This window comes from Peromyscus eremicus, chromosome 8a (genome assembly GCF_949786415.1).
Source record: "Peromyscus eremicus chromosome 8a, PerEre_H2_v1, whole genome shotgun sequence".
NCBI lineage: Eukaryota > Metazoa > Chordata > Mammalia > Rodentia > Cricetidae > Peromyscus > Peromyscus eremicus.
This window is the reverse complement of record NC_081423.1, coordinates 37112028-37139356: the sequence shown is the minus strand read 5'-3', so window position 1 is coordinate 37139356 and position 27329 is coordinate 37112028. Positions and strand designations below refer to the sequence as shown.

Below are 27329 nucleotides of genomic sequence, written 5' to 3'. Positions count from 1 at the left end.
GAGGTTCTGAGGGTGGGAAGGGAATAGGGACACTGACTAAGGGACACTCCAACAGCAGAACTTAATACAGACTATTTCCGCTGGGGTCTATGTGGGCCTGGCCAAGGGACAGACCTGGAGGAACGGGCAGTTTGCTTCATTCTACCCTGGTTACTGGAGTTGTACAGGTCAGCCTGGGCCCTGGCAGTCCTAACGAGCTGTGCTCAGCCGCTCATCCCAATAAGCAAGTATACAAACCAGTACTGAGGAAAAGCAGGAAAAGGAGATGATTATTCGGTGCAGCCACATTAGAAAGAGGAACCAGAAGTCCTGTGACAGCTCAAAAGTCCACCACCAGGGTCCTGACATGAGACTCAGGTTTAAATGGAGGGCAAGAGCTCTGCTCAGCTAAGGAGTCCTGGTGGAGGTGTGGTCCTGCCCATCTTCACTGTCTGGACTCCAGTCCCTCCTACAAAGTGAAACTTATTTATTTCCAGAAGACAAACAGGCCCTCTGGCTGGCACCAGCATCTCAGCCTTTTCCTTCTCCCAGAAACTCCTAGGAAAATTACAATTTCTTCAAGTTTCAGTAGTCTGCTGGACAAAGAGGAGGGTACAGGTGTCCCTTTAGATTGTCTTCGTTCCTTCCAGGATGGTTTACCCTGGGATACTGCTGGTGGCCAGGGTGAGACACTGTGCCCTCTCTTGAGTCATTAGACTAAAACAATGGGCCCCACGGCATCGGATTGGCAGCTTGGCTGTCAAGATGGCTTGAATATTAACTAAACCCCTCGGCACTCAGATGTGCCCTCAGGGTTCCAAAGGCAGCGTGCCAGCCACCCCCTGGCAGACTTGATTTTCAGTCCGCCTTCAGAAAGCATGCCGGGAAACGAACGGAGGAAGACTGGGGACTGCCCCTGGCTTGCCCCTGGCTCTGGCTTGTGTGCGCTTCCCTGTTTATCAGCTACTTGGTCACCTTGTGGTTGTGTTCCTCTGACAACTGGCTCTGGGATGTCAGAATGCACCTTTGTTCTCAGGCTGTTTCACCTGCCCCAGCTGCCAAGCCTCCAGATAAACAGACTTAGTTCATCCCTCCCCGTGGGTAGCAGAACCCATAGACAGAGTCCAAGGTGGCATGGCGACAGAAATCAGGCAAGCTGGGCGAGAGGACCCTGACAAGTGCCATGGGTCTCAGGCAGCAGTGCCGACCTTCCCTGTTGCTGGCTGTTTTCTTATGTGTAAGGGCTGTGTTGGTACCTGATGCATGTCTCCAGAGCTCCAAAGAAGACAAGAATTTATCTCTATTTGTGACCTAGTCAGTGTAGAGGGAATTGGAGGGGGGAGGGGGCATGTGGAGAAAGGATGGGTTTATTCCTATTATACCACAGTTCCCAACCTACTTCACTCTTATAGGAAGTATGGGTAGCCCAGGCTGGCGATTCCTGCTCAATGCTTGCAAGATTAAGAGGGTGGGCAGATGTAGCAGCCCATGCCCGCAATCCCAGAACTCAGGAAGCAGAAGCAAGAGGATCCCAAATTTGAGGCCAGCGTGGGCTACACAAAGAGATCTTCTCTCAGAAATAAATAACTAAATAAATCACTGTGCCTGGGGCTAGCCTCATACTGACACCTTTGAGGGGTTTTCCTCTGAGCAGCTGCTGGTATGGATCCAGTCTATTTGTTCATAGCCTCAGAGTAGGGCCTGGGAGGGCTATGGTAGACCCTGTCCTCAAATACAGGGACGGAGTCAGCTCCCCTAGGGCCTCTTCTCCTCTCCACAGCTCCCTCTCCCAACCGCACCCTGTTTCTCAGACTTTCAGCTCACAGCTGTTACCCGGGCCTCATGCCCCGTGTCCGTTGCTCTAACCCCGAATGGAAGACCTGAATCAGTAAAAGAATGGTTTTCCTTACCTTTTTGGACCCAAAGGGGAAAAAGTCTCAGCTTAGGCCCACCTTGTCTGTAGCAATACTGTAATTTACAGAAAGGATTAAAGCCAAAGCCTTCACAGGAGGCTGGGGTGTAGCTGGCACGTTAGAGGGCTTACTCTGGGTTTGATCCCTGACATTGCATAAACTGGGTAGGTAGGTCAGCCACACCTGTAACCCCAGCATGTGGCGGGTAGAGGCAGGACGGTGAGGAGTTCAAGGAGTTCTGCGGCCTGACTAGTTGGAGGCGAGCCTGGGATACATGAGCGCTTGCCTCAGAGGAGAAAACAAAAGCTCGCATATGATTTATTCGTCTGCACAGGCAGATGTGATGGTGAGATAAGTTAACCAGAATTGTGAAATTAATCTTCTCCTCTAAGACAGCTCCTCTTCGGGCCAGGGCTTTCCAGTCTGCTCTTCACTGTGGCATAGAAGGACCTGGATACAAGTTAATCTCATAGATTGCGTTACACTGATACACGGGCAGTTTTTGTTTGTGGTGGTGGTAGAACCCCAGGCTTCCTGCGTACTAGGTGAGTGCTCTCACACTGAGTTACATCTCCAGCCCCAAACATGCTTTTAGTTGTGGCCCAACCACAGAACTCCTCGCTGGCACCTCTCCACCGATGGTAGCTTTGCCTGTAACCCAGTTTAAGGAAGGAAGACAATGAGAACATTATTCATTTCAGCAGTCTCTTGTCTCAGTTGTTTATAAAGAAACATAGGAGTAGGGTGATGGTGGCGCACGCCTTCAATCCCAGCTCTTGGGAGGCAGAGGTAGGCAGATCTCTGGTCTATGAAGTGAGTTCCAGGATGGCCAGGGCTACACAGAGAAGCCCTGTCCCTAAAAACCAAGGAAGAAGAGGAGGAGGAGGAGGAGGAGGAGGAGGAGGAGGAGGAGGAGGAGGAGGAGGAAAGAAAAAATATAAGTAGAATAAGTAAATAGCCAAGAAGGCAAAAAACAAAAAACAAAAAACCCTGAAGCAAAGTATTTGCAAATCCTGTATGTGACAAAGGAGGGTGGGGACATGGCTGGTTCATTAAAAGCAAATGCTGCTCGAGCAGAGGACCTGAGTTTGCTTCCCAGAATCCATGTCGGCAGCGCGCGCGCGCGCGCGCACACACACACACACACACACACACACACACACACACACACACCTCACTCTCTCTCTTTAAAATAAACATTTATGTAAAAACATATGTGACAAAGGACTTGTATTCAGAATGTGAAAATAACTCTTACAATTTAAGAAGACGAAGATGTGCTCACTTTGGCAGCACACTTACTAAATTTGGAACGATACAGAGATTAGTGTGGCCCCTGAACAAGGATGACATGCAAATTCATGAAGCGTTCCATATTTTAAAAAAAGAAAAAAAAAGACAAACCAACTTGCATAAAGGAAAAAAATCATTTTGTCATTTTGGAAAATAGGTATTTCTCCATTCCAAAAAAAATTTACAAATCAGTAAGAAAATGAAAAGATTCTCAGACTTTCCAACAGCAGTGTGATATATACCACAGGTCTGCTTCCTGATGAAACTGTTACTAACTAACTAACTAACTAACTAACTAACTAACTAACTAACTAACTCTCTCTCTCTTTCTTTCTCAAAACAAAAAGAAAAGCTAAGTCACAAGCCATCTTCTCCCCCACACCCTGACACAGAGATGATACAGCCAAGAAAACAGGGTTCTTACTCCCTGTGACTCATAGTGTTCCATCAAGAAAGGCCACCAATGCCTGCCCCACCTCATCCCTGCATTCCCTGAGCTCTGGGTTGCAGAGGCTAAAACCCTGGTGAATGCAGCCAGGAAGTCAGAGGCTGCCATCCTTTCTCCACCCAGCCCTTCTGCAAACAGGGGCAGCTCTGTCCACCAGCCATTAGGTCCAGAATCCCAGGGCCTTGATTGCTGTTTGTCCGGCTTATTTCTGGGCCACAGGTTCTGGGCAAGAGGAGGAAGCCAAGCCGGAAAGCAAGCCAAGCAAGGAGAGAGAGACAGACACAGAGACACAGAGAGAGAGGGAGGGAGAGACAGAGAGAGACAGAGATACAGAGAGAGAGGGAGGGAGATACAGAGAGAGAGACAGAGAGACAGAGACAGAGACACACAGAGAGAAACAGAGACACACAGAGAGAGGGGAGAGAGACAGAGACACACGCACAGAGAGGGAGAGACAGGGAGAGAGACAGACAGACAGAGACAGACAGAGGCCAAAACCACAAAAAGGCCTGCCCACACTCGGCAACTTCCTCATGAAGAGGTGCCACCCTGAGAGAAACGGGCCACTTTCCCTGCCCGCCAGTCTTAGGGTTTCACCTGGGATGAAAGTGGCCCAAAGAACACAGATCACTGAAACCGTCTCCGCACAGTGGAAGAAAAAACAGTGGAGATTTTGTGGGAACTCAAAGGTATCTGGAATAGAGCAACCAGCTAACCCACAGGTCACCTCATCACCAGAAAAAAAAAAAAAAAAGAAAGAACGGAAGGAAAAGCATCCGAGAGCAGCCTTCCTGAGGTCAGAGCAAACCTCAAAATGACTCCACCCAGTGTCTCACCAGAGGTGACCTGGCTTGGTGGTAAACATGGGCAAAACCCAATTCTATTCCATCGGGAAGTGACGCAGCCTTATAAAAGTGAAAGAGAGAAACTGCCCAGACTTCTGCTTCTTTGATTTTTAACTTTTATTTACAATTCTCAATTTATTTAGTACCTGTGTGTATGTACACATATGCATGTGTGCAGCTCAAACGTGTAGACGTCAGAAGACAACTGGCGGAGTCAGTCCTCCCTTCCACTATGTGGGTAACTGGAGTTACAGACAGCAGTGAGCTGTTATGTGGGTGCTGGGAATTGAACCCAGATCCTCGAGACGAGCAGCTGGTGCTCTTAACCATTGGGCCATCTGTCCAGCCCCCATTATTTCATTTTTTAATAATGCCTTAAATGCTACTTTATACTTCTTCTGCATTTTTGTCTGTGTGTAAACACCTGATACCTATGCATGAGATGCAAAGCCAAGGTTACCCACCCAGCGAGGAGTGGGAAAGGGGGAAGAGGAGCTGTGCAGAAGGCCTGCTTGTCAGACTTAACAAAGACTGCTCTTACAGTATGTTCAAAGAACTAAAGGAGGCATGGAGACCCTCCTCATCAAATACAGAACACCGATAAAGGGACAGACATTGTGTGTGTGTGTGTGTGTGTGTGTGTGTGTGTGTGTGTGTGTGTGTGTGTGTTTACAAAGGAAATAGAAACTCTGGAGTGAATAAAAAAAAATCCCAAGAAGGTGTTGGTGAAGAATTGGACTGGCAGAAGAAAGAACCAACAAACTTTCAGATAGAAGAATGGAAATTCTATGCTTCAAAGAACAAAAGGGGAAATGGATAACAAATCCACAGAGCCTCAGGGAAATGAGGGATGCCACTAACATCAATATACACACTAGAATATTAGAGGAAGACGAGACAAGACCAAGAAAAATGCTCCAAGAAGAAATGACTAAAACTCTTACAAATTTAACGCAAAACATTAAGCTCCACATCTTAGAAGCTCAACAAACCCTTAAGTAGAATAGGACAAAGAGATCTGCATTCTGATATGTTATAAGAAAAATAATGAAAGATGAACACAAAGGGAGAAATTTGAAAGCAGCAAAAATATGACTTGTCACATACAAAAGAACTCAATTAGCTCCAAATACAATTAGCTTTTCATGCCCATAAATAATAGAAGACAGAAGGTGGTACTGGTGATAGGGGTAACATTCTAATTGTCGCCGGGCGGTGGTGGCACACGCCTTTAATCCCAGCACTCGGGAGGCAGAGCCAGGCGGATCTCTGTGAGTTCGAGGCCAGCCTGGGCTACCAAGTAAGTTCCAGGAAAGGCGCAAAGCTACATAGAGAAACCCTGTCTCAAAAAAAAAAAAATTCTAATTGTCGCAAGAAAACTTTCACTCCTACCAGCACCTGTTGGCATGTACCTCTTTAATTTTGACCATCCACTGCTGGTGGGGTTGAAAAATGGGATTGTAACTTTGGAAAACAGAATGAGAACTCCCCTAAGGGCTAAACATACACCTACCATATAACCCAACTGTTGTTACACTACTATGCATATACCTAAGGGAAATGAAATATACCCACACAAAATCTTGTATATAAATACTTATGATGGCATTAAACACTGTAGCCAAAAACAGTAAAATGTCAATACATTTAAATAAATAACACATGCTATATCAATATTATGAGTATTATCTATCAATAAAGAGGGATGAAGTACTGACCCAGGCTTCCACAGCATGATAAACTTTGAAATCATCATTCTAAGTGAAAAGGGCCTATAATAAAAGACAGCATATCAAGGCAAAGATGTGGCTCAGCATCAGTGTGCTTGCCTAGCATGGACAAGGCCCTCTGTTCAGCCCTTAGTACTACAAAACAAAACAAAAATCGAACAAATTAAAAACTATATGGTATGAAACATTCCAAGTAAAGAAACCCACATGGTCAGAAAATAGATATGAGTGTGTCATATACTGGGAAGAGAAGCAAACAGGGTTGCCTGCCAATGGGCTTGAGATCTAGTCCAAGAGCGATGAAATATCCTAAGAGCAGAAGACGTTGGACTGGAGAGCTGGCTCAGTGAGTGCAGTGCTTGCCGCACAAGCATGAGGCCTTGAGTTCGGATCCCCAGAACCCATGTAAAGCCAGATGCGGTATTGTGTGTCCATGATCCCAGTGCTGCTATGGCCAGATGGCCCCAGAAGCTCATGGGCCATTTAACCTGGCATACACAATAGCAACCAAAAAGAAACCCTACCTCAAACAAGGTGAGACGCCCCAGCTTCTCCTCTGACCTCCACACAAGGATCATAGCAATCAAGCACCAGCATTATCACACAGAAACACACAAACACACACATACATGTGTGTACACAAGTACATGAAGACACAAGGACCACGGCAGTCAGGTACTAGCATTATCACACAGAAACACAGAAACACACATACAAGCACACAAAGCCTAGGAGACAATGCTGCACTCAACTCCATGGCTATATTAAGAACTGCAGCACTGCACATTTTACAAGCATGACTTCTGTTACGTAAGTTATACCTCAACAAGCCTGTCATTAACAAAAGGAATTAAACATGTGGGGGGGGGTGTTTGTTTCTGGCTTTGTTTTTTGTTTTTTGTTTTTTGTTTTTTGTTTTTTGTTTTTTTTTGTAGATGGTCAAGAATTTTCACAGTCAAGTTATAAAGGAGCTGGGGTGGACATGTACTTTGTTGTTGACTATTACCTCTTCCTTTCTTCCTGAGAGGAGGATAAACCTGAGCGGACACTGTAGAGACCCATTGCTAATTCATAAGTGGACCGATGCTAATTTCTTACTCACAGTCATCTCTAGATTAAGTCTGCTTATAGAAGGATTTTATATCCTATGGTAAGAGCTTTCTAGCTTTCATCATACTTGAGTGGAGCAAGTTTTATTTCTAAGATCTCTTTCCTCAAGCCTGATTCAAGAGTAAACACTCTACTTGTTATCTGGGCCACTTTAAGTCACGGCTTTCCTTAGCAGAGAGGCACGGGTCATTTGAGAGGGAATCTTATCTTAAAGCAGTTTGCTTGTATTTACACTTCCTGTCTCAGGAGAGACTATGGTCTCTTATTTAAAGATGAAGGAGATGGAGGACTGGGGAGATGGCTCCATCAGTTAAGATGCCTGCCTCAAAAGCTTGAGAACTGTCTTCGGATCCCTAATACCCACATAAAAACCTGACATGATTCTGTGTGCCTGTAACCCCAGTGCTGGCAGGGCATGGAGACAAGCAGATTCCACTGGCTTTCTGGCCAGCAACTCTAGATGAATGGCAAGCTCCAAGTTCAGTGAGAGACCTTGTGTCAAAATACACACAGTGGAGGAAGAACTCCATGTGTACATACACAGGCACGCTGACCTGTGGCATGCACAAATGCACCCATACGCACAGTCATGCATACCTGTGTACATACATACACTTCACATACATACAATTTTTTTAATGAAGAAGCAAGGCTGATAGAGATGAATGTGTGGGCAAAGTCACATATCAGAATTGCCAGAATCTAAGAAAACCTGTGTCCTTTGACTGCTTTCCAGGGTTTTCAGTTTTGTGCAGGACTTATCTTTATGGTCCTTCACAGCTTTGGTACAAGCTGAAACTGCCAGGCTTGAACTACTCGGAGAGTTAAAAATCAAAGGTGCCTTTCAAGTATAGTGCATGGTTCTCCTAGCCCCAGAACTACATTTTTCTGTTACTTCTAAATGGTTAGTATTCATTCATTAACAGTTTAGGTATGTACCAAGTGCCCAGCCCTGTGTCGTTTCTAGGCCATCTAAAACACAATTGTACTGATTATTCAGGTATGGGAGCATTACCTTTCTGATGGAGGATAAGAGGGAAGGCTGACTTTTTTCTTTCCCTCTACTAGAGAGCAAGAATAAAGTAGCCCATAATAGAACCTGTTCACAAGAATGCTGGGTACATGCAGACACACGTGCAGAGCTGGTCTGTCTTGCTTGACCTTGAGACTTATGAAGGAAAAAAACTATGTCCTGTGCCCAACACAGACCCTGGCCTGGGGCAGGTATTCAAGTCAGCTGAACAAATGATTAATTAATTCCTATGACCAGTCCACTAAAAAAAGAATTTGAATGAGTCACTTCATTGCTCCCATGCTTTCATTTATTCACTTATGAAACAAGAGAGTACCCATCCCATAGGACAATGTTGAGTGCTCTTGAAGCAAGATAGCATGTACACTAAGCATCTGGTACGGTCACTGGGTATGGTGGCACAAGTCTGTAATCTTCGCACTTGGGAAGATTAGAAGTTCAAGGTCACCCATAGATACATAGCAAGTTCAAGGCCAGCCTGGGCTGTCTGAGACCTTGACTCAAAAAAAAATACACTATCATTGTTATTCTTATTATAATTTATGTTGAGAGATGTAAAAAGCCTAGAGTGACCTTGTATCTCTTCTTTCCTTTTTGTTTTCCTCTCAACAGTAATAAGATTGAATCCAGAGCTTGTGTATGCTGGGCAAGCACTCTGCCATTGACCTGCAACTCCAGTCTCTTCCTCATGGCCTTTGTGAGCTGGTTTTAGCTATTGAAACAACTGAAAGACACATGGTGCAGCTAGGTAGATTGCACTCTGCTCTGTTGTAGAAACCTCTGATAAGAATAATAAGTGGTGATGGTTACCAGTGCTGGTTACCATGCAGAAAGGTCATGAGCCATGACAGAACCCAGTATCAAAGCTTTATTAGGAGGAGGGGAGCAGAAGAACCAGGCCTGAGAAAGGAGCATGTGCAGAGAGAAGAGAGAGAGAGAGAGAGAGAGAGAGAGAGAGAGAGAGAGAGAGAGAGACAAGAGAGAACAGATAAGGGAAGGGGGGGTCTGTGTTTGGCTTTTTAAGGAGCAGGTGGGCTTATGGAGCTACACCAGGCATGTGTTGATTGGGTGACCAGGCCGCAGGCACGTAGTCCCCAGTGCACACTGATGACATAAGACGAAAGACCCTTTGTTTAGCTCCTGAACTGTGCATGTGCGGCATGCAGCTGGAGTGAGGGCAGAATTCTACCATTCCAGACTTTTTGCTTATTATAAAAAAGCGAGTGAACAGGAATAGAGGCATCATTTCTCCCAGAAAAACTGCTTCCAGCTGACCTGGTGGGCATCGGTTGACTCTTCAGGGGGGTAGGGAAGGGGGCTTCCGAGGTAGACAGTCATCCTGGGATGGTGGGCTGTCATCTGCTGCCTCGGAACTGTTCACCTTTCTTGGCTTGGCACTCTGGCTGCTTTTGTGTCTGACAAGATGCTGGTGAGACAGAGAAAAGCTTAGAAGAAATTATTATTATTATTATTATTATTATTATTATTATTATTATTATTTTCCTCTGGGGGTTTCCAGGATGATAGAGGGGGTCCCAAGACTAGGAAAGTTTGGGTTTGGCACTTATCTTGAAGTAGATCCGACCTGTCAGGTGGGTTTAAGCTGGTTTCTGGAGCTTAGGAAAAATTTTAAACATATTAAGAAGCAGCCATGAGAAAATTAAAGTCTTGGGCTGGTGACCATTGTAGTGTTTAGTACTCTGCTGGTTAATGTTAATGAGAGAGAGAGAGAGACAGAGACAGAGAGATTGGAACATGTTCTTAATTTTTACAATAGATAAGCTTTATCAGAGACAGATTATTTTAAGGCAACTGTTTCCTTTATTAGTTTAGCATCCAGGAGACACAGGTGATCAGTTGCTGAGAGCATTTAACAGTTAACAGATGGTTATATTAAAGTCTGTTTTTTGCAAAGCCTAGACCTTTTTGGTCTTGGGGTGTAAATACCCTTTAACTGTTACTGTTCCTTTACCACCTGGGTATACATTTGATGGTCCTTGGATTCTGGCTCTATGGTGTTCCTGTAAAAATTAGATGAGTAGTTAATTAGAAGAGGGAACCAGGAAGAGAAAAGCTTATGGGGTGAGACCTCATTCTTCTGGAATTGGGGACAAGGCAGAGAGCAGGGCCCTGTCTGTGTCTCTGTGCATGGGAAGCACTGCTGACTGGTCTGGAGTGAGGCACATGGAGGGAGCAAATGAAATGAAAGCTTCTACCTTAGCTGGAAAATCTTTTCCCATTAAGTAACCCTGAAAGTACAATTAAGTCTGGTGAGGTGGTAAGGCTGTCTCCCTACCCCAACAATAGGGAAATTAGAAGGAGAGGTGGTACCCAAAACTTCCTCAGGATTGATTAAGTGGCTTGGTATCCAACAGGAAGGAAATGGATCACCTCCATGCTGCATCCTGGGTTCCCTGAGAGCTCAAGGCCAAGCCTATGAGGTCTGCTGGAGGTCTTTGTTTGTCTCCTTGCCCCGAGGTGCCGGGGGCAGTCAGATGACCAGTTGTCTCTCTAGGTGGCACTTTGAACAAGGCTCAATTGGTGGCCCAGCAGGGCATGCACTAGCCCACGTGGCCTTCTTTCCTGCACTTAAAACAGGGACCTGGTGGCTTTTGGGAGATGGTTGGATAGCGTGTACCAGCATTTGGCAATTCTGTTCATGGCTTTCTCATTTCTCCATTAAAATGCCACAGCTGGAACTTCTGCCTGTGGGGTCAGGAGCCTTGCTCTCCAGATGCTTAAGTTTTAGCCCTTATGTCAGGGAGGGCTGGGAGACAAGAGACCGATTTTATTCCGTGTCTTGATTTTTTTTTTTTTTTGATAGTTTGCTGGCTTGAGGACAGCTTTAGAGCCATCCTGATTATTGTGATCCCCATGTGGATCCTGATTGTAAACTTATTTGCATGCGTCCTAGCCTATTTCTAGACCTGTCTGTGCTTAGTGGCCTGCCCACCCGGTACCGGAGAACAGATAAGGTTCTTTGGAGTCAAAGATTCCTTAGGTTCATGAATGCAAGTGGTCTGGAGAGAGAGAATCAGAAAGGGGGGTGGTTAGAGCTTAAGTAAAAGCATGGGGAAGAAGTTAGATAGTTCCCATGAAATATCGGGGTTGAAGCAGCCATTATGTGGCCAATTTCAAAGAAGGAGTGGAAAAACAAGGAGAGGAAGCCCCATGTCCCATGGCTACAGCCGAGACAGAAAAAAAAAAAAAAATTAAAATAACAAACGGGATCCCCAGGCTCCTATCCCAGGCGTCCCCAGGATAGGCAGTCTGTGGACCGACATTAACAGCACCAATTACCCGAACTGCCATCACGATAAGGGTAAAGGTGGGCCTACGTACCAGAGGACTCCCTGGGAGCCCAGACAGCATTCACTACTTCATCAAGACAGAATATATTGTGGTACATAGCCGAGAACCCCGGGGGTCCAGCATGAGAAATATATCTCAGGCTACAGTCGTGAGAAATGGTGGGGGGATTGGAAAGGGAAAAACTCACCAGTCTGGTTAGTGGGTGTGTTGTGAAGGTCCATAAGCTGGGCAAATGAAAAAAGCCAAGCAGGCAGTCACGGCAGCACAGGATTCCGGACGCAGAGCCCCAGACGCAGAGCGCTGGAAGAGCCTGTCTCATCACGGCACCAATGATAAGAGTGATAAGTGGTGATGGTTACCAGCACTGGTTACCACTCAGAAAGGTCACGAGCCATGACAGAACCCAGTATCAGAGCTTTATTAGGAGAAGGGGAGCAGAAGAACCAGGCCTGAGAAAGGAGCACGTGCACAGAGCAGAGAGAGAGGGAGATAGAGATAGTGGGAGCAAGAGAGAACAGAGAAGGGAAGGGGGGGGGGGTCTGTGTCCGGCTTTTTAAGGAGCAGGCGGGCTTACGGAGCTACGCCAGGCATGCGCTGATTGCGTGACCAGGCTGCGTGCACATAGTCACCAGCACACACTGATGACTTAAGATGCAATACCCTTTGCTTAGCTCCTGAACTGCGCATGTGCGATCATGCAGCTTGAGTGAGGGCAGAATTCTAACAACCTCAGTCTTAGACCCTGAGGATCTGGGGGGGGAGGGGGAGGTGCACATCTAGTACTCCTCCCCCTACATAGCTTGAGCCAGCTGGTTGCTACATTTCACTCTCACCAGAAAGGAAAGGGGGAGCCTGTTTTGAAAACATTAATGTTTGGCTTAAAAGGACATTCCCCAGAACAAGGCCAGCCACCTGGTTAGTGGGACATCCACTTTTAAGCTCTGATCCTCTAACTAGTAGTGTGTTTGTGTGTTCATGTGGGTAGGATTTCCATCCCATCAAGAGAAACAGGTCTTCCAACAGATTGACTATGGCACCCGTTACCACAGAGAGTTCACTGGGTCCTGGCTAGTGGGGTTTCCAAGACAGGGCCTTGCTTCCCCAACAGCAGACCTTCGGATGGAAAGGCTTCTCTTTGTACAACTGCTTGGTTTACTGGACTCTAGTCCCACAAGCCCCAACTAGGACTTTTTCTGTAAACCAGAGGCTCCTCACAGCTTTCCAAAGAGACTCCTTGGGCACAAAAACCCTCAGAAGGGAACTGGAGCCTGGAGCAAACCGTAGACAGCCAGTGTTGTCGAACCACATTTACCAGGGTCTCCAAAGACATGCAGTACCCGATACGGGACTGGGGCAAATGGCTACTGTGTGTTCATGGCTGGTCAGGACACCTTGTTGGGCACCTCTTCCTCTTCATGGAGGGAAAGAGACCCACAGCCATGGTCTCCAGGAAAGAGTTGCAGGGCACTGAACCAATCTCACCCTCCCCAGCACCCATGCTTCTGTACAAAGAAAACAGGTTTGATTACTGTCCCCAACAGGCTACCTTCATGGTGTCCAACCTGTGTAGTCATACAGGACCCCCACACTTGATCACAAAGTTCTTTGGGTGTTTTGAAATTCTTTTTTTTTTTTTTGTTCCTCTCTTCCAAAACTTTTTTTTTTGAAACAAGGACTTGCTGTATAGCACAGGCTAGCCTCAAAACTCCCGATCCTCTAGGCTTGCACCACCATACCTGTCTGGAAACCCTTAATTTCAGGCCTAGGAAGATGGCTCAGTCAATAAAGTGTTTGCCATGCAAGCAGGATGACCTGAGTCTGATCCCCAGAGTCCATGTGAAAAAGCTCAGCGTCGTGAAGTACATTTGTTATCCCAACACTGGGGAAGGTTGACAGAGAGACCCCTGAGGCTTTCCTGACCAACAGGCCTTGCCTAATTAGTGAGCCCTGTCTCAAAAAATAAGGTGGAGGGCACCTGCAATTGTCAATGTTGACCTCTGACATGCGCGCGCGCACAAAAGAAAGGAAGAAAGAGGGAGAGAGAGAACTAAAGAGAGAAAAAGGGAGAAGTGAAGGTCATCTAAATTTTGTACTTGCCATTTTTGAACCAGGGGTTCAGCCAGTTCGGTTTGCACTGGGCCTACACATTAGTAGAATTCCCACCCATTTTTTTTTCTCATGCTGGGTCTGACTCCATCTCCATCAGCCTTTCTCTTTCCTTTCTGTCTCTAAGTCCATTTATTTATTTATATTTGTTTGTTTTTGGTGTTTTGAGATAGGGGTGTTTCTCTGTGTAGCCCTGGCTGTCCTGGAATTCACTATGTAGACCAGGTTGGCCTTGAACTCAGGATCCACCTGGCTCCACCTCCCCCAAGTACTGGGATTAAAGGCATGCTCCACTGTGCCGGCCACTAAGCCCTTTCTTTGCCTCTCTATTTTAAAGTCCAGTGAAACCATTTTTTAAAACCACAAAGCAGAGAACATTCCACTTGGAAGCTCTTTGCTGTTGAGATGCAGCTGAATAGTGATGGCTAATGGCTGGCATGGTAACGCCACTGCTGGCGTAAGATTTGCTGTGTTCTGCACAGGCTGAATGCGGTGACAGAGGCCTTCTACCCCCAGTCCTAAGCAATTCCATTCTAATGTCACATGCCTGAAGAAGTGTGGGAACTCTTTGCCCTGCCCTTGGAGATGCAATGATGTGCCTCTGTGTGTCAGGGTTCGATCTCAAGCTGCTCTCTGAGCGTTAGCCAGCTACTTTTGGAGGAAGGCAGCCATTTACTCAGATACATCTTGGCTATGCCCTCTGGTCTGTAGACTGGCAAAGCACAGGAAGTTGGCTGGACAGCAGTCGAGGCCTTGTTGTCTGTCTTGTCTCTCAGAACCCATTCAGGGACCTCAGGTCCATTTTCATTTCTGAGTAACTTACTTTTTAACCTTATTTCATTTATTAATACTAGTGTGGATGGGTGGGTAATGTGTATGTGTAGGGGGAGAGTGCATGTACCACAGCATGCATGTGGAGGTCAGAGGACAGCTTTGTGAAGTTGGTCCTCCCCTTCCACCTTCACGTGAGCACCAGGAATTGAACTCAGGTGGCCAGTCTCACTCAGCAAGCACCTTAACCCTCCGAGCCTTGTTGGCCCCATTTCTGGGTAATTTATAAAGAATGAAGGCTTGGACTCAGTGAGTAAGAACACTTGCTATGTGGGTGCCCATAGACCTGAGTTCAAATCCCTAGGACTCATGTAAAAAAGTCAGGCATGGCTGCACATGTCTATAACCCCAGCATTAAAGGCTGGAGAAAGGTAGATCCTGGGAACACATTGGCCAGCTAGCATAGTCTAATTGGGAGCTTCCAGTTCAATGAGAGGCCCTATTTCAGGGAATAAGACAGGAAGTGACAGAGAAAGACACCTGACGTCCTCCTCTACCCTCCATATGTGTGGATGCACACTCACATGTAACACACACACACACACACACACACACACACACATAGAAAACCATACACACATACCAACACACACATAGAATAAAGGCTTGTTCAAATCAAGGTTATGAGTGTTGAGGAGTTCAAGGCCAGGGGCTGTGTCTAGTGTGGACCTTCTTGCACAGGGCATTTCATAGTGAGACAGAAAACTCACTTAGATCTGTCCTCTTACAAAGCTGCTGTCCCTTGGGTTAAGCCCCACCCTGTCATCTCATTTCACTTAATCACCACCCAAAATTCCTACCTCCAAACACCATTGTTGATTTAAGTATGTTTACTTCCTTAATCCCTTACTATAGGGATTAAATTTCACCATGAGTTTTAGTGGTAACAGTCACACCATAGCACCAGGTGAGGTAACGTCATTCCAGTTAGCCTGAGATTGAGCTTTGGTTGCTTCTGAAGGCTGGAGAAGTGACTTCCTGGTCCATGTTTTCCTTCTGCCAAGCCATCTTGGACACCCTACCGACGTCATGAGCCTGGAGTGACCCTTTATGGAAGGAAGTCTACAGGGGAAATCCTTAGGTCTCAGGATTTAGGCAAGCTGTTCCTCTCAGATCACTGTGGGTTCACGAGGCCCTTCTAAAGCTGAGCTGCTGGGATAGCCAAAGTCAGCTCTGGAACCCCACTGCCACAGGTAGACCCTTGGACAGGACAGTCTGCTGTGACTCCTGACCTGAGTTTTTATAAGCCCCCCTGACTTTTTTGCCCTGATTGCATTAGCATGTTGGTTTATGCTTTTCATTTGTCAGTGTTTCTAGACACACCTCTCTGCACTACAGAATGTGATATGGCATAATTCATATGCACGAATTAATTTAAATCAACTACACTTTGACGGCAGCTATGGAGAATATTAACAGAGCTGCTCCACAAATGCCCACACAGTAGAGCAAGGGGTGGGCTGGAGGGTCCTTCTCCTTTGCTGGCTTATCTTGTGACACACTGCTCCCACACATACCTCAAGCCCAAAATATATAAAGCACACTTGGAAACCTCTGCACCTCCCTTGAGACTGGGCTGCATTGACTTCAGTGGAAATCTTGGAGCAGAAACTCTGGCAGAAACTGGTTTTATGGATCCACCAGCAGGAACTTGTTAGTGTTTAGTAGGAGCCATAGGGCCTGGGGACTGGGAGGGCCCACACTGCTGGGAAGGCTGGGTGGGAGGGAGGGCAGAGGAGTAGAGGAAGGAGGCCTTGAAAAGGTGGGTAGGGCTGGCAGTGCTGGTACAGTGGTCCCTGGAGTGGGTCAGATGCTCCGCGTCTAGGTTTGAGGGGACCAGGGAGCCAATACTTTCCTGAGAAGTCTTCTTAAAAAATAAACTCACACAGCGCTACAACTATTTTCACTGTTCAACATTTTACTCCCGGACCGACTAGCTAGGTCTTCTGCCCTACTCTTCTGGCTTTTCAAATCTCTCCCTTCTGTGCTGCCTCAAAGGGACAAGGGTCCCTTTGCTTCATACTGCTTTGTGGTTGAGGGCTCACCAGCCTTCTCGATACATAATGCAAGCAGGTTGAAGCCATCTCCTCCCTCCTGAAGAGGTAGCTAGTGTCTCAATGGGAGACAGTGGCATGCCCCAGGCTACCTGTCACATTGACTGGCAGAGTCAAACCCAAAGCTGCAAGGCCTGTGCCCTTTGCACAGAGCCAGCAGGCTGGCACAAGGGAGGACAGTGCCCCTGGCATCCATCTGGCGCTCCTTGGAGTGGGGCACGGGTGGGTCCTGCTGGAGGACTGGGCTCACGTTGCATGCTGTCTTGTTGGCAGTGGAATCTGGTGTGTGAGGATGACTGGAAGACACCCCTCACCACCTCCCTGTTCTTCGTAGGCGTTCTCTGCGGCTCCTTCGTGTCTGGGCAGCTGTCGGACAGGTAAGCACTCTGGATGGGGAACACTGAGGTGGAGCTACTTATCAGTCCACAGCCTATCTTGACATAAGACCAAGGTCATAGGCTTTCTACACAGAGAAGAATCCTCGAGGCACTGAGTGGATAGTAGGAAGAGCCTAGCACATGGAAGGCTGGGGTCTGAGGAGAGGATTAAAGGTTCAATGTCAGCCTGGACTCTATATCAAGACCCTGTCTGACTAACTACATCAATCTTTCCCAGAAAAATCTAGTACGCAACCTTGACAGGAGCACCCCTACCTAATGAGACCCGGCCTATCTAACTGAGTGACTGACTAGCTAAGTAAATAAATAAGTCTTTCACAGATGACACTCATATGTAGCCCTAGCCTCAGCATCCTGCCAAGACCCACTCCATCACACTCCAGTCTGAACTCAAAGGCTTTGACCAAAGAGATAGAAATATTGACCCCACTAGAAAGTGGGGCCCTTCTGCCACAAGCCCTTTCACAGAACAGGATGCTGGTATCATCACTGCCCCTGACTCTGCCCCCAGTTCTTGACAGGGCAGGGGACAGATGACATGTTGTTGCTGTACAAACAGCCAGCAGCTAGAGTAAAGAAAGCCAAGTCGAATCAGCTATGCACTCTCTGAGCCTGGGAGCTGAGCCACGGCTAGGCCTGCAGCCATAGAACTGACCCAGGCTGGCTTTTGGCCACCAAAGCTTGCAGGCTTCATAGGGACAAGATTGCAGTTTCCCAAGTTGTGTTCTACCCGCCCTATATGTTCTCTTGTGGCCACAGCAGGTGAGAGTGCTGAAAAGTTAGACAAGGCTTCCGGGGATCTGCCCCTTCTGGAAGCTTTAAAGCCCAGTGGGAACGGGGCAAGAATGCTCCACCCTGTCCACTGGTCACGGTCAGCATTCAGGCATCCATATTGGCCTGCCCTTAGGGTCCTGACAGGATATACCTCAGCTGCAGCCACTTAGAGCATCCCCTCTGCGCATTCGCTACATTTCCTTATAAAAGGTGGGCCTTGCCCATCTCCTGTCTCTTTCTCTTTCTTCACTCTTGTCCCCAGGGACTGGTCTCTGCCTGTTCTCTTCCCTTTCTCTGCTCCTTTCTCCCCTTCCATCAACAAAACTCCCACGTGGGCCCTGTTGATTGGTGTGACTCCTTCCCACCATTTTTACAATACGACAGTCACTGCCAGAATGAAAAAATAAACTGGCCAGTGGCACACCAGACAGAGCTGAGCATGACATCTTCCCATAGAGCAGTGGTTTGCAGTTTTAGAGACACCAAGACACACCTGGGCAGCTGTGTGTGGGTGTTCCTTGACCTTCCCTAAGCCCTGGCCTGATAAACCCACCCGAAACTGAAAAGACGAGATTGAAAGAAACTCTTCACACACCTAATATGACATGCTAGCTCAGCAAACAGCCAAATGTAGAGGGCCAGTTGTTTCCCCTCACTGTCTGTCAGCATGGAGAGAGAGGCCCACGGGCCACACCCCTGTCCAGCAGGGAGAGTTGGGGGAACCAGGAGTACAGAATCCAAAGCAGGGATTCCAACTGAGTGCAGAGCACTTTCTCACCACTGTGAAGTCATGAAGGCCTAAGCTGAACCACTGGACATCAAGGACTGTCTGTCGTTTTTAAAGCTCTCTGGGTAGTTCCAAGTGCAGCCAAAGTTAAGAAGCAACAGCCCTTAAGGGTTTCTAAACTTACAGAATTCCCATGTGGGTGACATGAGAAGTATCTGCAATTTGCACTTTGTGTTTTGCCCTCTTTTTATAAATGGTGTGGCAGCTTGTACCAGTGGCTCTTTTTTTTTTTTCTTTTGAGACAGGCCTCGAAATTGCTGTGTAGCCAACAGTGGCCTTGAGCTTCTGATCCTCCTGCCTCAACCTCTCAAGTGCTGGAATTACAGCTATGCACCACTCTGGGGCTCCATGCCAGAGCTTCATTCGTGCTAAGCAAGCACTCTCTCCACTGAGCCCCACCCCTGGCCCTCCTTGGCTCCTTCTAAACATCAGGTGTGTCCACGTGGTCCTCACAGGAGTTGCCCGTTTTCTCCAGAAGCAAGGCTTAGCACCTTGGAAGGTAGTTCCTGGGCAGGTGGATGCTGGAGGCCTCTCTGGGGAGGAGACTAACAGGATATTACAGGGAAGAAAAAAATCTGTCTGAATCCTGAGATAAGACAGACCCTACAGTGAAGCTAGGCTTGGTGTTACAACACACCCTGAGTGATGTTATGTTACGCTATGCTATGTTATGTTACGTTATACTATACTATACTGTGTTATGTTCTATAGGTTTGGCAGGAAGAAAGTCCTCTTTGCAACCATGGCCGTGCAGACTGGATTCAGCTTCGTACAGATTTTCTCCACCAACTGGGAGATGTTTACCGTGTTATTTGTCATTGTGGGCATGGGCCAGATCTCCAACTATGTGGTGGCCTTCATACTAGGTAGGAATGACTTTTGAGACTTGGGACCCCTTCTTCCAACCCTGTAAAATGCCAGGCAGGAGGGAGCCACTGAGTGTGTGTGAGCCCAAAGTGTCCTCAACTTTGGATACGTGTGGGTTTTTTCGAGGGGATTGGTGCTGCAGCTATGGACACCTTGAGCCAGTCACAGCAGGACAGGGCTCACAGGGGGCCATCTGTACTGGGCCAGAATGTGGCCAAAAACAAGAGCTGGAGCTGGGAAGAAGTAGCCACACAACAGCTGAGACATCCTCAGGAGCAAGGGGCTTGGGACAGGAGGTTCTCAGAGAGAGACATCAGGGATATGAAGTCTTTGTCTAGGCTATGGAGGCACAAGGCTGCTGGCCTACAAAGGGACTTAAGGGTGGGGGGATTGATAGGGCATATATACAGAGGGAAAGGCACTTGCTCTGTGGCAAGAATTTGTCCCATCTAGGTAGATCTGCTCTGGCCTGAGTCTGAGTCCACACCCAGAGCACATTAGCTCTGCACAGGACAGCTGTGCCTCTGTGATAACAGTCCTGCCGTCAGAAGGCCAGGCTGAGGGAGGGCAAGGCATCAGTTACTAAGCCTTGAGGAGGCCCTGGACCCTCTCCAGCTTTTCTGGGAAGGAAATGAGGTGAGCATCATGGAAATCATTCAGGGCTGTTCACAAACGTGTGAGCCCCACCACCAATATACTCTGTGATCCCCCCACCATGACGAGAGGAGATGAGACGCACCCCAAGCACAGTGAACACTGAGTCCTACAATCTTCAGTACAACCATTCTAGTTGATCCCAAAGTATCCCGGTTTGTCCCCATTGTCCCAGCATAATTACTGGTTGTGCCTCTTTAACAGAACTCTAATTAATGCCTTTCTTGCACCTGGCTCTGTGGCTCTGATTGCTCTCAGGAGCCTGTGACTCACTGGCCTTGGCAATGATGTGTTCTGTTAGCCAAAGACATGCACACCCTCTGTCAGGTTGCCAAGGTGGAATTGTCCAAATTCCACTCCTTTAATTATTGGTGAAGGGCTTCTTGCCACAGGCCCAGCCTCATGTCTGAGGAGGGAGGACACACAGGAGAAGACAGAGCAAGCAGGGGCCACATGGTCCCAGCAGGTAGCTCTCTATGGAGCAGGTCCTAGCATGAAGAGAGCGGTTCTCCTCTGTAGGGATGAGGAGTGGAACAGGAATTTCACTGAGGTCATCTGTGAGGCTGCACACATGTCAGGAAGCAGAGACAGGTGAATGCCAAGTTTTAGGACAGCCTGGGCCATGTAGCAAGACCATGTATGGCTCATAAAAGCAAAACAAACAAAACTCACCGTAAGAGAAATTGCCATTTCTGTAGAGGGCAAAGAAGTTCGTGCAGAAGCAAAGAGCTGCAAACAGTGAGTGGTGTGACCCTGGGGGAGGACCTGAAGGTCACCCTGGATGGAAGGACAAATCCAGAGCAGCCCAGGCTGGGAGCAAGACCCCCAAGCAAGCAAGGAGGTCTATGTCACAACCTCTGATGCATTTTACTTATTTATTTAGAGTGAGTGTGTGTGTGTGTGTGTGTGTGTGTGTGTGTGTGCGCGCATAAGCATGAGCACAGGAGTGTGGGCAGGTGGAAGGCAGAGGAAAACACCAGGTATCTTTCACAATCACTCTCCACCTATTTTTTTTTAATTTAATGTTATTTTATGTGTGGAAAGGGGTGCACATGTGTCATACACAGCTCATGTGTGAAGGGCAGAGAACAACTTGCTGAAGTTCATTTTCTCCTTCCTCTGAGTCTCTGGGCTTCACCTCAGATTATCAGGGGCCAACACGCTAGCTAGTCACCTTATCTTTTGACATAAGATCTTACACAGAACCTGGAGCTCCCAGGCTAAAGTGGCTGCTCAGCCCACCCCGGGGATCTTCCTGTCTCTGCCTCCCCAGCACTGGGATTACAATCACGTGCTACAGTGCCCAGGTCTTTTAGGTGAGTATTAGGGATTTGAACTCACTTTCTCATTCCTTCATGGCAAGAACTTTATCCACTGGCTCAGCCTCCCAGGACCCCAACCCCAGCTGTTCAAGTCACATAGAGCAAGACCTGCTTCTCCAGAGACACAGGGACTCCAGCTCTGAGAGCCTCTTCTATGAGAGTGGAGCAGTGCCACAGCTCTGGAACTACTTCCCACAGCTCCCCCCCCCCTTCCTCCCCACGTGGCCTCACCTTCATGTGCAGGGTAGAGAAGAAGAGGGCCAGGTCAAGGGTAAGTTGGAGCTGAGGTGTGTCAAGTCAACAACCAATAGAGGGCTCCCTGTCTGTTGGGTCCACACCCCTTACCCTAGCGGGCTCTACAGGAAACTGCTGACATTAGGTCCTGGGATAACACTTGTGTTAAGACCTTAGGTCTGAAGACCTAAGAGTGTCACTGAAAACTGATCTGTCCCAGAACAGGCAGAGTTCCCAGGCAGCTCCTGCAAGGGAGGACTTGGGGAAAGACAGACAGGGTGGCTGCTGGTTTTCCTGCAGCCCAGCAGCGCCCTCTGGTGTGTCAGGATAAAATAGCTACATTCTGGGGGCATTGGTTGGGGTTTTTCCTTGAAGCCAGATTTGAGAAGGTCTGTCTGTCCCTGGACTTCTATCCTCCGGGCTCTGGGAAAGAATCTGGAAGCTTGGGATGGTAAAAGCTCAGCTTGGAAATCAATCTTTGCACTGATTGCAGAAGCTGAATTCTTCCCAAAGCAGTACAGAGTCTTCTTGTGGGCTGCTCTTAAAACCTCACCAGGCTCGCCAGAGTCTTAGGGTTATACAAAAGGCAAGCCAAACCTATCCCCAAAACAACACACAGATGGAGGAAGTGGGACTCGAGATCAGGGCCAATGACCCTCTCGCAACCCAGCTTTCCCCAGTCGCCATGTCATTCTCAGGCACAGTGCCCTCAACCTGCCTACAGACTTCTGGGTAAAATGGCAGCATCGTCCTCCTTCATCCCTGTAATGAGCTGCTTCTCTGTTTTCCATGGGAAAACCTAACTGCCTCCTGTCTTGACTGATTCATTAATTCAGTATTTTCCAGTACTTCTAACATCAACATCCAACCACTATCCCACACCCACCCCTGCCATCCTGTGCTGTAACAGTTCTCTAGACATGTTTAAAGCTTGCTTCCTCTGGCCCATATGTTTCTCTTTCAGTAAGTGTACAACTGATGGCACCTTCTATAACTTTGGCTACCAGGAATCTCAGGTTTCTTTGAAATTGGACTACATCATTGGTTATGCAGCATTTATCAGCCACATATTTATTTTTTATTATTTTTCACTTACCTGTTAAAGTATTTATCTTTGTGATATTGAAGATGAAACCATGGGTCTCCTGCATGCACTGTATACTGGATGTACATGCCAGCCCTTAAATGATTTTAACTTGAAATGTAACTTTGTCCTTGTCTATTTGAATGCAATGGCATAGCCAAATACCACAGACTGGCTTAGCTCAAAAACAAAACTCATATTTTCTGTGTCATGGCAGCAGGACATGAGGCCCCTGGTCACACTGTGTCATCAGTCAGGAAGCTGAAATAGATGAACACCTATGTCGAACTTTCTCTCTCCCTTTTATTCAGCCCTGCACCCTATCCCATACCCTGGTGCCATCCACATTTAGGGGGATCTTTCCTCCTCAGTTAACCCAATCTAGAAACTCCCTCACAAGAATACCCAGAGATTTGTCTCCTAGGTGATTCTAGACCCCATCAAGTTGACAAGCAATATTAACCATCATTGGAGACTTAGCATAGAGGAGCCCACACTCTCTCCCCGTTGTGACGTAGGACACACCCCCTCAGCCCATCCTAGAAGATGCTCATTCCCCAGGCTTGTTCCCTGAGCTAGAATCAGCTGCAGACCCTGTTGCACTGAGGTGCATGTCCTGCTGCCCCCTCATGCTGTGTGCCTAGTGGTTCCTGGGGCTGACTGACAAAGTTTTGATGTCAAAGGACGGGAGCCTACTGGGTGGAGGAGGCAGTTAGTGGACATGATCTCCTAGGGCTGCTCATGGTCTCACCAGAGCCAGGACGTGGCTTTGACTTGGATGTGAGATTTTTGCTCTCAGGAAACACTGAGAAGCCAGGCTTTGCCTGGGAACATGAGCCTATGGTGCAGAGGAGGAGGATGGGGATCTGGTGAGCAGAGCAGGATGTCATCTCTGCCATGGCTCTTTTTTCTGGGTCAGCACAAAGAGCTTATTGAATCTGCCAGACTTGGGGCCCTCTCCTGGTGTTCCATAGAGAGAACTGCTTGGCTCTTAGCCAGTTTAATGATCAGCCCAGGAAGGACTAAAAGACATTCAAAACCTCACTCATCTCCTCTTGTGTCTCCACTAACATCCCAGGTGAAGGACTGGTCCATAAGACCATGGGTTTGACCAGGCAATTTTCTTCTTGAAGGCTAGACACGCATAAGTCAACAAATATGACTTATATTCTGTCTACATCACTGTGTTGGGGTTTATTGTTTGATCTGGGTTTAAGGATTTTTATTTATTTGGATTTTGTTCATCTGCGTATGTGCATGTGTGATGTGCATGTATGATGTTCATGTGTGTATATGTGCATGTGTGGTACTCTTGTATGTGCATGTGTGGAAACCAGAAGTTAATGTCCTAAGTCTTCTGCTGTACTCTCTCACTGGATCTGACCTACCCATTTCAGCTAGACTGACTGGCCAGGAAGCTCTCAGATCTCCTGTTCCATCCCCCAGTGCTGGAGTTACAGACGTGTGCAGCCACGTCTAGTTTTCATATGGGTTCTGGGCGTTGCACTCAGGTCCTCATGCTTGATCAACCACCACTTTACCCACTGAGCCCCCAGCCCATTTTTTTTTTTTTTTTTTTTGTGTGTGTGTGTGTGTGTGTGTGTGTGTGTGTGTGTGTTGAGACATGGTCTCATATAGCTCAAGTGGGCATTGAACTCATAGCGTATGCAGCCAAAGAACTCCTGACCACCCTCCCTCCACTTCCTGAGTTCTGGGATTCTAAGTGTGAGGTGCCACATCCAGTTTGTGTCACTGTTACTGATACATGAATGCAGAGAAGTGGCTTTAACTCCTTATGTCTCAGATGAATATCTGTTAGAGTCAAAGAGATCATTTATATAAGCATTGGCCTAGCATGGGCTTAAAGTACTGCTCAGAAAAGCGATGGCTGTGAAGGTGATGGTGACAATAGTGACAACCACAATGTCTGTGGCGATCGGGTACATCTTGGTTACCGTGCTGTGGCTGTGATAACACACCCCGACAAAAAGCAGCTTCGGGAAGAAAGGGTTCGCTTTGGCTTACAGTTCCCGAGGGGCTACAGTCTATGGAGGTGGGAAGGCATGGCAGCAGGGGCAGGGGCCGACCTGGCAGTCAGGAAACAGGGTGAGAACATTTTCTCCCCATATAAGAGGCATAGAGAGAAAAGGAAGTGGAGTCAGCCTAGAAAAGCCCAAAGCCTACTCTTAGATATACTTCCTCCAGCAAGGCTCCATCACCTTCCCCATAGTGCCCTCAGCTAAGGCTAAGTGTTCAAACACACAAGCCTACTGGGGACATTTCTCACTCAACGACAGCAGTGTACAAGGAAGGGAGAGACCCTAAAAGTTATAGAGCATTAGGACTAACGAGAAGTTGTACAGTTGTACAGTCTACCTTGATCCACAGGCTGGCAGATCTCTGACTTTGCCTGGTACCTGGTGCATGGTCAACTCATCCTGAGTCTGTTAGCATCTGCTCTAAACCCTGTCCCAGTGCTATAGTTTATCTACTGGCCTCACACAGAAACAAGTCTCACTTAGTCCTCTGTGCTTTTCGTTTCCATGATCAGATTCTCTGCTTCTAGATTTCTGCTTAGAAAGAACACACACACACACACACACACACACACACACACACACACACACACACTCACACCCCACATACCCATTCATTATCATATCATAATCTCAGACAAAGACAGCCAGACCATTGTAAAGTGTGGTCATTCATAAAGTAAGGAAATTGTACCCATGAAACTAAGGTAATCAGACACCACCCTAGGGAAAGTCTACAGGCAGAGAGGTGGCCCTGGGGTTAGAAGTCTGGTCCACACTGGAACTTGGGAGACATTCAGCAGAATACTATGAAGTTCAAGCCCAGCCTCAGCTTTCTCCAGAAACTGAAAGAAAAAAATCAGAAGGAAACCACAGAGGAGCATGACTCCCTTTCTCCTTTTTATTCAGTCTCGACGGCATCCCATGCACTGGTGCTGCCCACATTTAGGAGGGGTGTTCCTAGCTCAGTCAGCTCAATCCAGAAACTCACCAACATGCTCAAAGTGTTGTCTTCGGGGTGATTCTAGATCCTTCAATTTGGTAATCAATATTACTAGTGTGGGCAGGCTCTACACCAAAGGTGAAGCTCGTGCCCTTGGCCATACCTCTGTCCTTAGGTCAGTGGGCCCAGAGTGGATAGACTTCTAGTGTGCTAGAATCCAGACCTATGTGACAACACCATCTCTGAAGACCTGCTCCTAGTGACCTGCTGTGCCACTTGCTGCATGGGACAGAACCAGCTGCCAGTATATCCTTCCCCAAACACCACCAACTGCACGTGGCCTTGAGCCTCTGCACTGGTCACTGGGTATGTGCCTAGTGTCTGGGCTGCCACTACAGGGACAGCAGAACAGCATTCCTTCCTTGCTGTCCCATCAGAGAGCCGTCTGCAAGGGGAACATCAGCTCCAGTGCTGGTTGCCAGCTCTGGGAAGTTCCAGAGGCAGCTGGCTTCCGGGTATCATGTCCGAGGGTTCAAGGACAGGAGTATGTCCTGACAGTTGGCAGCACCACTGTTGTCTCATAGACCAGTGTCTATTTGCATACGGATGAGAGTTGTGGACAAGCGTCCCACACCCTGACTCCCACACAGCGTCTCAAAAGAGCCATTCTTGTCTCCTGGACCAGACTGTGTCTCCCTCTGGCCTCTTATTCCGAAAATGCAGCATTCTCAGAAGGCAGGTGTTTCAGTTTCATTGGTAAAGCCCTTGGTAAGCATACACAGCTTCAATCCTATCTCGAAAAGCAAATGTTGAAGAGGGTAGAAATGCTAATTCTGTCCCCTTATTTTGAACAGGAACTGAAATTCTGAGCAAGTCAGTTCGAATTATCTTCTCCACATTAGGAGTCTGTACATTTTTTGCAATCGGCTATATGGTACTGCCGCTGTTTGCATACTTCATCCGAGACTGGAGGATGCTGCTGCTGGCCCTGACACTTCCTGGGGTGCTGTGTGTCCCCCTGTGGTGGTGAGTACAACCGCCATTCCTCTGCTGCGGCAGGCAGGCTCCCCCAGAGATGAGCCCACTGCTCACCTTGCTGCATCTACATGTTCTCTACTGCAGCTTGCCGTGGTGCCTCCAAGCTCGCAGTACTCTCTGCATCTCTGGGAGTGGGCACATGCACTGTACAAAGCCTGGTTCCCAGGAACTCTAGCCTTCTTCCAGATGCTTCCCACTCCAGCCTCATGCCCGTTTCTGTGTTGTCTGTGGAGCTGGTACTGTTGGACAATGTTTTTAACTCTGTCCTCAGTTTCAGGCACTTTCTTTAGAAATCCTTTCTCTACCCAACCACAGTTCAGTCCGCCCCAGCTGCCCATGAGCTCCACATGCATGATGCAAAGTACAGAACCAGAAAGTAGTGCCCTGAGCATGTTTAAACTGTTTTCCTTCTTTTTCACAGAACAGTACACACCAGCCACTCTTATACTGTGTTTACATTTCATTAGATATTGAGAGGCTGATGGTAGATAGCTCAAAGGCAGCATACCCAAGGCCTGTCTCCAGCAAACTCCCCACA

General features: G+C 47.6%; 1 protein-coding gene, 1 long non-coding RNA gene and 1 other non-coding gene across 3 annotated transcripts in view; 2 read left to right on the top strand and 1 right to left on the bottom strand.

Annotated features, from left to right (window-relative positions):
• The window catches only part of Slc22a4 (solute carrier family 22 member 4), a 54268-nt gene that overhangs the window by 7144 nt on the left and 19795 nt on the right, over positions 1–27329 (top strand). Inside the window, exons 2-4 of the mRNA XM_059270556.1 lie at positions 16928–17031; positions 19325–19479; positions 26608–26779. Coding sequence (XP_059126539.1) covers positions 16928–17031; positions 19325–19479; positions 26608–26779 — 431 coding nt within the window. The remainder of the gene's footprint in view (positions 1–16927; positions 17032–19324; positions 19480–26607; positions 26780–27329) is intronic.
• LOC131916914 (uncharacterized) lies at positions 2189–9728 on the bottom strand. The gene is made up of 2 exons (XR_009380615.1): positions 9627–9728; positions 2189–2543 (listed from the first exon to the last, which is right to left on the bottom strand). It is a non-coding gene; the product is annotated as an uncharacterized LOC131916914 (long non-coding RNA).
• Positions 3170–3273, top strand: LOC131918089 (U6 spliceosomal RNA). The gene has a single exon (XR_009380838.1). It is a non-coding gene; the product is annotated as a U6 spliceosomal RNA (small nuclear RNA).